The 12,131-nt window shown below is 42.3% G+C and overlaps 1 protein-coding gene across 1 annotated transcript in view; it reads left to right on the top strand.

Annotated features, from left to right (window-relative positions):
• The first annotated feature begins 994 nt into the window (after positions 1–994).
• The window catches only part of rbl1 (retinoblastoma-like 1 (p107)), a 17,538-nt gene continuing 6,401 nt past the window's right edge, over positions 995–12,131 (top strand). The window contains 17 exon segments of the mRNA XM_053315264.1: positions 995–1,251; positions 3,814–3,947; positions 4,753–4,953; positions 5,260–5,324; positions 5,414–5,542; positions 6,230–6,393; positions 6,528–6,592; positions 7,314–7,488; positions 7,810–7,976; positions 8,152–8,264; positions 8,895–8,998; positions 9,672–9,809; positions 10,356–10,520; positions 11,101–11,218; positions 11,221–11,256; positions 11,700–11,713; positions 11,715–11,926. Coding sequence (XP_053171239.1) covers positions 1,090–1,251; positions 3,814–3,947; positions 4,753–4,953; positions 5,260–5,324; positions 5,414–5,542; positions 6,230–6,393; positions 6,528–6,592; positions 7,314–7,488; positions 7,810–7,976; positions 8,152–8,264; positions 8,895–8,998; positions 9,672–9,809; positions 10,356–10,520; positions 11,101–11,218; positions 11,221–11,256; positions 11,700–11,713; positions 11,715–11,926 — 2,162 coding nt within the window. The 5' untranslated portion in view covers positions 995–1,089.

Here is a 12,131-nt window from a genome sequence, read left to right on the forward strand (position 1 = left end):
GAAATATCTGTGATATGGCCTTTTATTTGTGTTTTCACAAATAGAATAGAATAGAATAAAGGTTTAGAAAATCTGAAAGTGGGTTTAAACAGTGGTAATGCTTTGGCTATGATGTCTACTAATTCATAAGTGTAAGTGGAGCAAAAAAGTAGAATTAGCCACTAAACGTCATTTCCCATAACCTTCCTGTTAACCCCCCATGAGAGAAGCCGGCATTCGTGTATGCTGATAGGCTACCATGTCTTCTTTCATGATGGCTAATAAAAAAAAACATAAGGGCTGTCCACACTAAAAGCAATAAGTATAACAATAACTTTAAAGATAACGATGTGAGCATCCACACTTATGAACTATAACATTCTGGACGGGCCTTGAAATAAAGCCTTGCTGAGTATCTTGAACTTGGGGGGACAGAGCCTTCTCCACTGTTGCCCCCACCCTCTGGAATTCACTCCCCAAACCCATCAGAGACTGTACAGACCCCCATACCTTCAAATCACTCTTAAAAACACACCTTTTTAAACTGGATTTTAACCTGTAAAATGTTTTTTATCCTCTTTCCATTTTATGTCTTTTTAACCTTCTATATTGTTTGTTCTTTTCATTTTATGTTTTTTACTTGTAAGCGTCTTTGAGCACCTGTAAAAGCGCGTTATAAATAAAATTTATTATTATTATTATTATTATTATTATTATTATTATTATTATTAAAGAAAGCGGATAAGTTGTTTTTACTTAATTTTCTGCGTTAAATTCACCAGACAGTTTGAACACTGTATCCTAACGGTCGTGGATGTAACGGTTGCCTCGTAACAGTTGCTTGGTAACAGTTGGCTGGAAGCACGAAGCACGAGGCCAGGAGAGAAAGGGGGTTGGGCGAACAACTCTCGAGACCTGACGCTCCCCTCGCCGCTGATTGGTCGCCGGCCCTCAGTTTTCGCGCCAAACGCTTTGCATTGTGGGGACGGGGTTAGCGGAAGTGTGCGTGTGGGTCGTGGAAGAAGCAGCTGGGAGGAGGTGTTGTTGTTGTTGTGGTTGTGTTTTTAACTTTGCGAGCCGTCAAAAACAAAAAACAACTTAACTGTACGAATGCGGGGAGAAGAGTCGTCTGATTCCGAGTCGGGGAGGATGGAGGAGAGCTCGGTCCGGAGGAGTTTGGAGACGTTGTGTCAGGAGTTGAACATGGACGAGCAGACGGCCACTGAAGCCATGGACAACTTCACTGCCATCTGGGACACATACACACTGGAGGTAAATACTACACACATACACACTGGAGGTAAATACTACACACATACACACTGGAGGTAAATACTACACACACACATACACACTGGAGGTAAATACTACACACATACACACTGGAGGTAAATACTACACACACACACATACATACACACTGGAGGTAAATACTACACACATACACACTGGAGGTAAATACTACACACATACACACTGGAGGTAAATAATATCTTTAACTAACTCATTAACTATCTGATAGTAAACTTTTATAACTCTAATATATACAGAAGTATCTAACTTTCATCAGTCAGTGAGGGACACAAACAGTGAGTTAAATGGCTGTTATCTGTCTATATTAGATAGTTTACTATAAAACATTAGTTACAAGTTAATTAGTTACATATTTATAATCATTTTATAAAGTATAACACAGCCAATCACAGGTTTAAAGAGCCCAGCTTCTTACTTAAAGCCCCCAAAATATTCACTTTATAAGGATGTTAAAGATGCAAAAGCAAGAAAAATTGCAATAATCAGTAGATAGCAGCAGTGAGGGACACAAACAGAGAGTTAAATGGCTGTTATCTGTATGTTGTTTATCTGTTATCAGTTAATAAAAGATAAGTTACTTTAAAACATTTAGTTATAATCACTTTAATAAGTATAACACTGCCAATCACATATTTAAAGACCCCTAACGTGTGACTTAAACCCCCCTAAATCCCAAAATATTCACTTAATAAGGACATTAAACATGCAAAAGCAAGAATAATAGCAATAATCAGTAGATATCTGAGTGATTCTTGATTAGATAAACTTACAACTGTAACATTTACTGAAGCATCTATAACTTTAGTTTGTCTGTAAACTGCAGCAGTGGGGGAGACAGACAGAGAGTTAAATGGCTTGTCATCTGTTTATATTAGATAAGTAACTTTAAAACATTTAGTTACCATTGCATACTTTATTAAGACTAACACTGCCAATCACAGGTTTAAAGAGCCTTAAATGACAACTTCAGATTGTTAACTTCTGAATAATAGCCCCTAATCCCAAAATATGAACTGTACAACGACATTAAAGATGCTGAACCAAGAATCTCAACAATGATAATGAACAATAATTAGAATGGCGACAATCAGTAAATGGTCAGAAAGTTAATATTCAACTATTTGAAACATTTTTAAGAAAGCAAAAACAAGAAAATTGTGTTTCTTAAATATGAGGATGTGATGATAATGATAGCCACATTTACTTCAGCTTAATACGATCTAATGTAAGACTAAAGAAAGTATGTTTGGGTGTCCAGATGAATAAAAGAAAAACTCATCTATCAGAGTGGAGTTTGTGCAGTTATTTAACTTGTAATCATGCTTTTGTGTATTTAGCTGCTTTCCTCGTTCCTGTTGACTTTGTGTTGTTGTGTTTAAACTGAACCAGTGATCTCTGAGCTTCTGTTAATGAAGAATAGTTATTATTAAGCTTTACACCGATCTGATGGGCTATATCGGATCGGATGATATTTAGCATTTTATGTAATTAGTGAGATCGGCTGTAATGTCTTAATTCTCCGATTCGATCAATGTCATCATGGTGAAACTTTTTGCAGATGCTCCCGTTGCATAGATTGCAGATGGCTTCTGTTTTATCGGAGGAAGGAAGGGAGGGAGGAGGGAAGGAAGGAAGGAAAGGAGGGAGGGATGAAGGAGGGAAGGAAGGAAGGAAAGAAGGGAAGGAGGAAGGTGGGGGGAGGAAAGAAAAAAAGAAGGAGGAAGGGAGGAAGGAGGTAAGGAAGGAAAGAAGGACAGAAGGAAGGGAGGAAAGGAAGGAAGGAAGGAAGGAAGGAAAGGAGGAAGAAGGAAGGGAGGAAAGGAAGGAAGGAAGGAAAGGAGGAAGAAGGAAGGAAATGAGGAAGAAGGAAAGGAGGAAGAATGAAGGAAGGAAAGGAGGAAGAAGGAAGGAAAGGAGGGAGGAAGGAAAGGAGGAAGAAGGAAGGAAGGAAAGGAGAAGGGAAGGAGGAAGGAGGAAGGATAGATTGCAGATGGCTTGTGTTTTATCTGTCTCATTTACTCCAAAGAAGTTCCACACCACCGACATGTTTGTTTGAATCACGATGAGACGGACAATAAAGTTTTTTGAATCTTGAATCATGAGCTGTCGGATTCAAACAAACGTGTGTGTGTTGTGGGGCAGACAGATAAAACACAAGCTATTTAACAATCTGTGCAACACTAAAGAACCTCGTTGGGAAGCATCTGCAAAATGTTTCAACACCACAAATGTACCTGGATAGAGAACACGAGGAGGAGAAGTCGAGTTTAAGAAACGGAGCGTGGACAAAGAAGACGTGATCCGATCAGTGATCAGTTATTTAAACTCACTGATCGATGATCGACCCCAAAAATCCTGGTCATGTAAAGCCTAGTTATTATTACACTATGTGTCGCTGTGGTGTTCTTTATTCTTTGTGCCATAGTGAGCTTTACTCTCTCAGTTAAACCATATATAAATGTTCATATCCTGTATATTATGGTGTCTGTTTTTAAATGATGCATCTCTGTGTCTCTGCAGGGAGAAGTTGTCCACTGGCTCGCCTGTTCTCTGTACGCAGCCTGCAGGAAAGGATCCACTCCCACCGTCGGTAAAGGACTGATGGAGGGAAACTGTGTCTCTCTCACCAGGATCCTCCGCTCCTCCAAACTCAGGTCAGTCGCTGTCGGCTCTGCAGCGATCACAGTCCAAATTATTTAAAAAAAAAAAACCTGATGAGAATAAATAAAGTCAAACACATGAAAACCGGTTGAGAGTTGATTAGATTCTGTAATTTTAAAATGACTGATAATGATAAAACTAAAAAAAAAATCAGACTTGGTGAGTGAATGTTAAATGTCTTCTACACTAAAATGAAACAAAAGCTTTAAAAGTACAACATGAAGCCGTATTAAAAGCACAATATGAGAATATTGATTCAACAGGAAGTTAAAAATGAGTAACACCAGAACTGAAACAGGCGACTCATGAATCTACTGATGCTGATTATCTTCTTAATGAATCGTGACTGAAATAGATTCAGATTCAGCTTTATTTATCCCCGAAGGGCAAATTCAGTTTCTATGAGCCCAACCTCACATAAACAGACAGCAATCAACAACATTCGTTCCTACACAACAACATCAGAGCAGGAGACAAATGACCAGGGTTATTATAGTTTTTATTTTTATTTAGTTTTTCAGTTAGCTTTTTTATTTCAGTTTAGTTTTATTTAGTTCATCAAGTGATTTAGTAGTTTCATTTTGGTTTTTATTTAGTTTTAGTTTTTCAGGTATTAAGAGAAAGCCTTGACTTGTAGAAGCTGAAAAGGAGCTTTATTAGTGTATTACCTTTGATCTGTGCTTTTATTTTGAAAGTTTAGATTTAGATTTTCATTCATAAACTTCTGGCTTTGTCTCTTTATTGTGACATTAAAGGTTTTGAATAACACGTCTGCCCCCTCCCCCCTCGTTCTCCCAGTTTGATCCAGTTCTTCTCTAAAATGAGGAAGTGGGCCGACATGTCCAACCTGTGTCAGGACTTCCGGCTGCGGATGGATCGGCTGGAGCGCAACTTCGAGGTTTCCACGGTGATATTCCGCAAGTTCGAGCCGATCTTCATGGATATGTTTCAGAATCCGGGAGGAGAGCCGCCGAGGCAGCCGCGCAGCAGGAAACACAGGTAGGATACACACACAGAGACACAGAGACACACACAGACACACACACACACGCTCACAGAGACACATGAAGACGCAAAGACACACGCACACACACACTTATTCTCTCTCTCTCTCTCTCTCTCTCTCTCTCTCTCTCACACACACTTATTCTCTCTCTCTCTCACACTCACACACACACACACACTTATTCTCTCTCTCTCTCACACTCACACACACACACACACACACACACACACTTATTCTCTCTCTCTCACACACACACACACACAGTCCAGTCTAACAGTGTGTCCTCTCTCTCTCTGCAGACGGTTGCCGTGTCACATCAGTGATGTGTTCAAGTTCTGCTGGACGCTGTTTGTCTACACAAAAGGTACCAAGACACAAACCCTGTGTGTGTGTGTGTGTGTGTTATATGACGTGTTTGTGTAACATACTGTGTGTGTGTGTGTGTGTGTTCAGGTAACTTCCGTATGATCGGTGATGACCTGGTGAACTCGTACCACCTGCTGCTCTGCTGTCTGGATCTGGTGTTTGGCAACGCTCTGCTGTGTGCAAACAGGAAGGACCTCATCAACCCCACATTCAGAGGTCTGTGTGTGTGTGTGTGTGTGTGTGTGTGTGTGTGTGTGTGTGTGTGTGTGTGTGTGTGTGTGTGTGTGTGTCTGTGTGTGTGTGTGTGTGAGTGATTATTCACTCAGATTTTACAATGTTTTTGAAGTCTGTTTAATGTAGAAACTGAACAGATGTCAGCTGTGTTTATATCTAATAATGTATGAGTGTGTCTGTCAGTGGAACTTCAGCTCCTTTCCTCCTTTCCTCTCCTCTCCTCTCCTCTCCTCTCCTCTCCTCTCCTCTCCTCTCCTCTCCTCTTCTCCCCTCCTCTCCTCTCCTCTCCTCTCCTCTCCTCTCCTCTCCTTTTCTCTCCTCTCCTCTCCTCTCCTTTCCTCTCCTTTCATCTTCTCCTCTCCTCTCCTTTCCTCTCCTTTCCTCTTCTCCTCTCCTCTCCTTTCCTCTCCTTTCCTCTTCTCCCCTCCTCTCCCCTCCTCTCCTCTCCTCTCCTCTCCTCTCCTCTCCTCTCCTCTCCTCTCCTCTCCTCTCTCCCTCCCCTCCCCTCCCCAATGTCAGGAACTAAATATTTCGGAGAGAAAGAGAGAGATCATATAAAAGGGCTTTTTGAGGCTTCAGATTTGGTTTGTAGGGTGAAAGTTAGACTTGGTGTTAGGGGTCATGAATGTCCTCACTAAGACAGCTAAACAAACGTGTGTGTGTGTGTAGGTCTACCGGCTGCCTACCGCACCGACGGCCACGTTTCCCAGGACGGGCTTCCTCCGTGCGTGTTGGATAAGTTGTGCGAGCTGCATGACGGACTGGTGGTCGAAGCGAAAGGCATCAAACAGCACTACTTCAAACCTTACATCCAGAAACTCTTCCAGAAACAGGTACACACACATTCAGGATTAGTTCATTAGATTCCTCCTCACATTCACACACTCTCTGTTAGAAATACAGATTAATATTTTAAGTATTTTAAGGTTTATAATCATCTTTGTGCTTCATTTCTTCTTCCGCTCAGATCCTGAAAGGTAACGACGAGCTTTTGACAGAAATGCTGGATCCTCAGAACTTCATTGATAACAAGTAAGAAGATCAATTAACTTTTAATTCCCAAATTGACTGTTCCTTCCTTCCTTCCTTCTTTCCTCCGTCCTTCCTTCCCTACCTCCCTTTCTCCTTCCTTCCTTTCCTACCTCCCTTCCTTCCTTTTTTCCTCCTTCCTTCCTTCTTTCCTCCGTCCTTCCTACCCTACCTCCCTCCCTTCCTTCCCTTCATTCCTCCCTCCCTTCCTCCTTCTTTTCCTACCTTCCTTCCTTCGTTCTTTCCTTTTCTTCCGTCCTTCCTTCTTTCTTCCGTCCTTCCTTCCTTCCCTACCTCCCTTCCTTATTTCCTTTCCTCCCTTCCTCCTTGCTTCTTTCTTTCCCTCCATCCTTCCTTCCTTTCCTACCTCCCTTCCTTCCTTTATTCCTCTTTCCTTCCTTCTTTCCTCTGTCCTTCCTTCTTACCTTTCTTCCTCTCTCCTTTCCTTCCTACATTTTCCTTCCTCCCTCCTTTCCTACCTCCCTTCCTTCCTTTTTTCCTCTGTCCTTCCTTCCTACCTTTCTTCCTTCCCTCCTTCTTTCTTCCTCCCTTCCTTCCTTCTTCCTCCCTTCCTTCCTTGACACGAGGACAACAGGAGGGTTAAAGTTCTTAACGTGTTAACATAACAGATATTTGTGTGTGTGTGTGTGTCTGTGTCTGTGTGTGTGTCTGTGTGTGTCTGTGTGTGTCTGTGTGTGTGTGTGTGTGTGTGTGTTGCGAACAGTAAAGCCATAAACAGAGAGTATGAGGAGTACGTGTTGACGGTGGGAGACTTTGATGAGCGAGTGTTTCTCGGAGCCGACGCCGACGAGGAAATCGGCACCCCGAGGAAAATCGTTCAGGAACCTTCAGCCAGTCAGACGACGGCTCACAGCCAGCTGCAGCAGCACGTAGAGAAGGTAAAACACTCACATTCAGTTATTCATTTATTTATGTTAATGGAAACTGTTCCTGTGAAAAAGCCCCAAACCAGTAACGTGTTAGTTCATCTCTCATTACTTTCTAATTTCCCTTCCCTGAGGCTCTGAGCTCTGAGCAAATATGATAAAATATGTAACATTATATAAATCATCATGTGAAGAAGGTGAACACAGAAATAATCTCTCTCTCTCTCTCTCTCTCTCTCTCTCTCTCCTCTCTCTCTCTCTCTCTCTCTCTCTCTCCCTCTCTCTCTCTCTCTCTGCCCCCCCCTCTCTCTCCCTCTCTCTCTCTGTCTGTAGTCGGGCTCTCTCGCCCCCTCCACCCCTCTAACAGGTCGAGTCTACCTGAAGGAGAAGGACCTGCTCGTCACGCCCGTTTCCTCGGCGACGCAGAGTGTCACCCGGCTACAGAGCATGGTGGCCGGTTTACGGACCGCACCCAGCGATCACCTGACGCAGATTTTCAAGTCAGTCTATCTCTCCCTCTCTCTCTCTCTCTCTCTCTCTCTCCATCTCTATCTCTATCTCTATCTCTATCTCTATCTCTATCTCTATCTCTCTCTTCCTTCTTTCTTCTTTCTTTTATATTCTGTGTTTTAAATGAAGTTTCTCCCCGCTAACCTGTGAGTTTTATTATTTAAGGTCTTGCTCCAGAGATCCAACCGAGTCCATCCTGGCTCGAGTCAAGACGCTCGGACAAACCTTTAAAGAACATTACACCAACGACTCAGAGGACACGTCCGGGTCTCATATAGGTGAGTCTGAACCAAAGATTTAAAATTTTCTGTAATTAACCCTCTTGTTGTCCTAGAGTCAAGGAAAGGAGGGAGGCAGGAAGGAAGGAAGGAATGAAGAAGGAAGGAGAGAAAGAAGGAAGGAAGGAAGGAAAGAAAGGGGGAAGGAAGAAGGAAGGAAAGGAGGGAAGAAGGAAGGAAGGGAGGAAGGAAGGAAAGAAGGACAGAGGAAAGAAGGAAGAAGGAAGGAAAGGAGGGAAGACAGAAAGAAGGAAGGAAAGAAGGGAAGAAGGAAGGAAAGGAGGGAAGAAGGGAGGAAGGAAGGAAAGAAGGAAGGAAAGGAGGGAAGAAGGAAGGAAGGAAAGGAGGAAGGAAGGAAGAAGCAAGGAGGGATGAAGGAAAGAAAGGGGGAAGGAGGAAGGAAAGAAGGAGGAAGAGAAGGAAAGAAGGAGTGAGGGGGAAGGAAAGAAGGAGTGAGGAAAAGAGGGTTAATTTGACCCAGGTGGACGATACAAGGGTTAAAGCAGGTTAAAATGGTTTCCAGCTGATTCTCCATTAATGGACTGATCTCTGCAGCTCTGATAATAATATCCATCACTTTTTGTTTCTTAGCAGTGAATTAATGATTTTTCTTTCTTCTTGTTTATTCAGATTTTGCAGAGAACCGACTGAAGCTTGCTGAGATCCTTTACTATAAGATCCTGGAGTACGTCATGGTGCAGGAGACCAAACGGCTGCACGGCAAAGACATGAGCGTAAGCTGCTGCATCACTTGTGTTTATAGGTTTATCCTGATAGAAAATGTCTACAGAGAGCTGCAGGATGAACAGAAATAACTGAATTTAAAAGGAGGAGTTGATGGTAGTATCGTGGAGCCGTGCTATGACGACCCCGCCCACGTTGAGGAGGTACCTTTTTGTAATGGAAAAGGTCGTTCCTGGAACCGAGCCAAGTCGTACTGGAACTGTGTAGTGGAAAAGCGCCATTACACCATAAAACAGTCTTAAGTCAAAGCATATCTGACCTTTTTTATTGTTATTATTTCAGTCAGAATTAACCAAAAGAAAAGTAAATGGACTTTTGAAGTTAAGAATAGTTGTTGGGTTGAAAGATTATGAGAGTTAATCTAATATCTTTTGGACTGGTAGTCAGACAATAACTGACTTTTCCCTTGTTTTTTTTTAACTTCCATGCATCAGTTTTTTTACTCACTTTTATTTACATGAAGTATATTATTTCAAAATTCTTAAAAAATAGTTAAAACATATAAAACATATTTTGTAGGTTAACACTTTTATCTTGTTTTGTCTTTCTGTTTCTTTTCTTAATTTTGTTTTTTATTGGCTGCCACCTTTTTTTTTTTTTTTTTTTTTTTTAATCTCTTAATAAATAAAAATATCTGTGTTTATTGTTCTTGTTTATTTTTAGGTTTTATTAGAGCAGGATATCTTCCACTGCTCCCTGATGGCTTGCTGTCTGGAGGTGGTGTTGTTCTCCTACAGCTCCCAGAGAACCTTCCCCTGGATCATCAACGTCTTCAAGCTGCCCCCCTTCTACTTCTTTAAGGTAACACACACACACACACACACACACACACACACACACACACACACACACACACCGTCAGCGGTACATGTGTCATTTCAGAGAGCTCATCATTCACTTCTTCTCTTCCTCTCATCCTTCTCTTCCTTTTCTCCTTATTATTGTTCCTCTACCTCTCCTCTCCTCTCCTCCTTCTCTCCTCTCCTTCTCCTCTCCTCTCCTTTCCTTCTCCTCTCCTACTCCTCTCCTCTACCTCTGCTCTCCTTTCCTTCTCCTCTCCTCTCCTCTCTGCCTCCTCTCCTTTCCTCTCCTCTCCTCCTTCTCTCCTCCCCTTCTCTCCTCTCCTCTCTCCTTTCCTTTCCCTCTCCTCTCCTCTCCTTTCCTTCTCCTCTCCTCCTTCTCTCCTCCTTTCCTTCTCCTCTCCTACTCCTCTCCTTTCCTCTCCTCTCCTCTCTTCTCCTCTCCTCTCCCTCCTTCTCTTCCTCTCAACCTTCTCCTTTTCTCCATATTTTCGTTCTCATCTTTCTCTCCTCTCTTCTCCTCCTCTCCTCTCCTCTCCTCCTCCAGGTGATCGAGGTGTTTATCCGCTCAGAGGAGGGTTTGTCCAGAGACATGGTGAAGCACCTGAACTTGATCGAGGAGCAGGTTCTGGAGAGCAGAGCATGGACCGCTGACTCGTCCCTGTGGAGCGCTCTGCAGGCCGCCGGGAACAAAGTGCCAACAGTGGAGGAGGTCAGACACACACACACACACACACACACACACACACACACACACACACACACACACACACACAGAAATACAGTTTAACACACAAAAATATCTCTTATGTTAACATGTTAAGAACTTTAACCCTCCTGTTGTCCTCGTGTCAAGGAAGGAGGGAAGGAAGAAAGGTAGGAAGAAAGGACAGAGGAAAAAAGAAAGGTTGGAAAGGAGGGAGGAAGAAAGGTAGGAAGGAAGAACGGGGGGAAAAAGAAGGAAGGGAGGTAGGAAAGGAAGGAATGATGTAGGGAAAGAAAGAAGGGAGGAAAGGAAATAAGGAAGGGAGGTAGGGAAGGAAGGACGGAGGAAAGAAGGAAGGAAGGAGGAAGGAAGAGAGGTAAGAAAGTAAGGAAGGAAAGGAAGGGGGGAAGGAAAGGAAAGGAGGGAGGTAGGGAAGGAAGGACGGAGGAAAGAAGGAAGGAAGGAAGAGTCAAAACAGATGGGTCAATTTGACCCGGCGAGGACGACGGGAAGGTCAATTCAACAAAAGGACCAAATCTTTCTCTCTCCTCCTCATTAATTCTCTCCCTCATCTTTTCGTCCACAGGTGAATTTTACCTCCAGTTTAGACTCTGGTTCTGGTTCTGGTTCTAGTTCTGGTTCTTCTTTGGGAGTTCAGTCCCACCTTCCTCTGGTCGCTCTCTCACCCATCATCCACCCCCGAATCAGGAGTTCAGGTCAGGACTGGGCAGCGCTCGAAAAGGTGAGAGTTAACACAGGTCGAGTTAAAATACAGTTTTTATTTTTTTAATCATAATTTTTATTTTTATTTTGTCAATTTTATTTTTATTTTAATTTTTAAAATTTGTTTTGTATTTGTAATTCTATTTTTTAATTTAATTTATTTTTTTGTAATTTTATTTTGTAATTTATTTGATTTAATTTTAATTAATTGTTATGTTGTAATATCTTTTTTATTTTATAATTGTAGTTTTTTATTTATTTATTTTGTAATTTTTATTTTTGTAATTTTATTTTTTGTAATTTTATTTTTTGTAATTTTATTTTTATTTTGTAATTTTGTTTGTTTATTTACATCCTTTTATATGAAAGTTGCTCTATAAATAAAATGTATTATTATATCATTAAATGTGTTTTTTTAAATATTGTACATCTTCATCTTCTTCTTCATCATCTTCCCTCCAGACGTTCCTCCCTCTCCCTCTCTCGGTACATGACAGGTACAGCTCGCCGGCGGCCGGCAGCGCCAAGCGTCGTCTCTTCGGTGACGACCCTCCGGCTGTGACGTCGAGTTTGATCACAGGTTTGAGTCCGATGTCGTCTCCCGCCAAAAGGCTGACGTTTGGATCGAGCAGCACTCTGAAGATCGGAGGTCCGGGTTCTCAGACCACCGTCCTGAGTTTCCCACTGCAAGGGTAGACTCAGGGTTATATGTTTAGATTAATACAGAGAAGAGTAGTAGAAGAAAATAAGAAATTCCTCCTCCTCTCCTCTCCTCTCCTCCTCTCTCCTCCCTCTCTCCTCTCTCCATCTCCCCTCCTCCTCTCCCTCCTCTCCTCTCCTCTCCTCTCCTCTCCTCTCCTCTCCTCTCCTTCCTTTCCGCTCCTATCTCATCTT

Source organism: Scomber japonicus, chromosome 3, assembly GCF_027409825.1.
Source record: "Scomber japonicus isolate fScoJap1 chromosome 3, fScoJap1.pri, whole genome shotgun sequence".
NCBI lineage: Eukaryota > Metazoa > Chordata > Actinopteri > Scombriformes > Scombridae > Scomber > Scomber japonicus.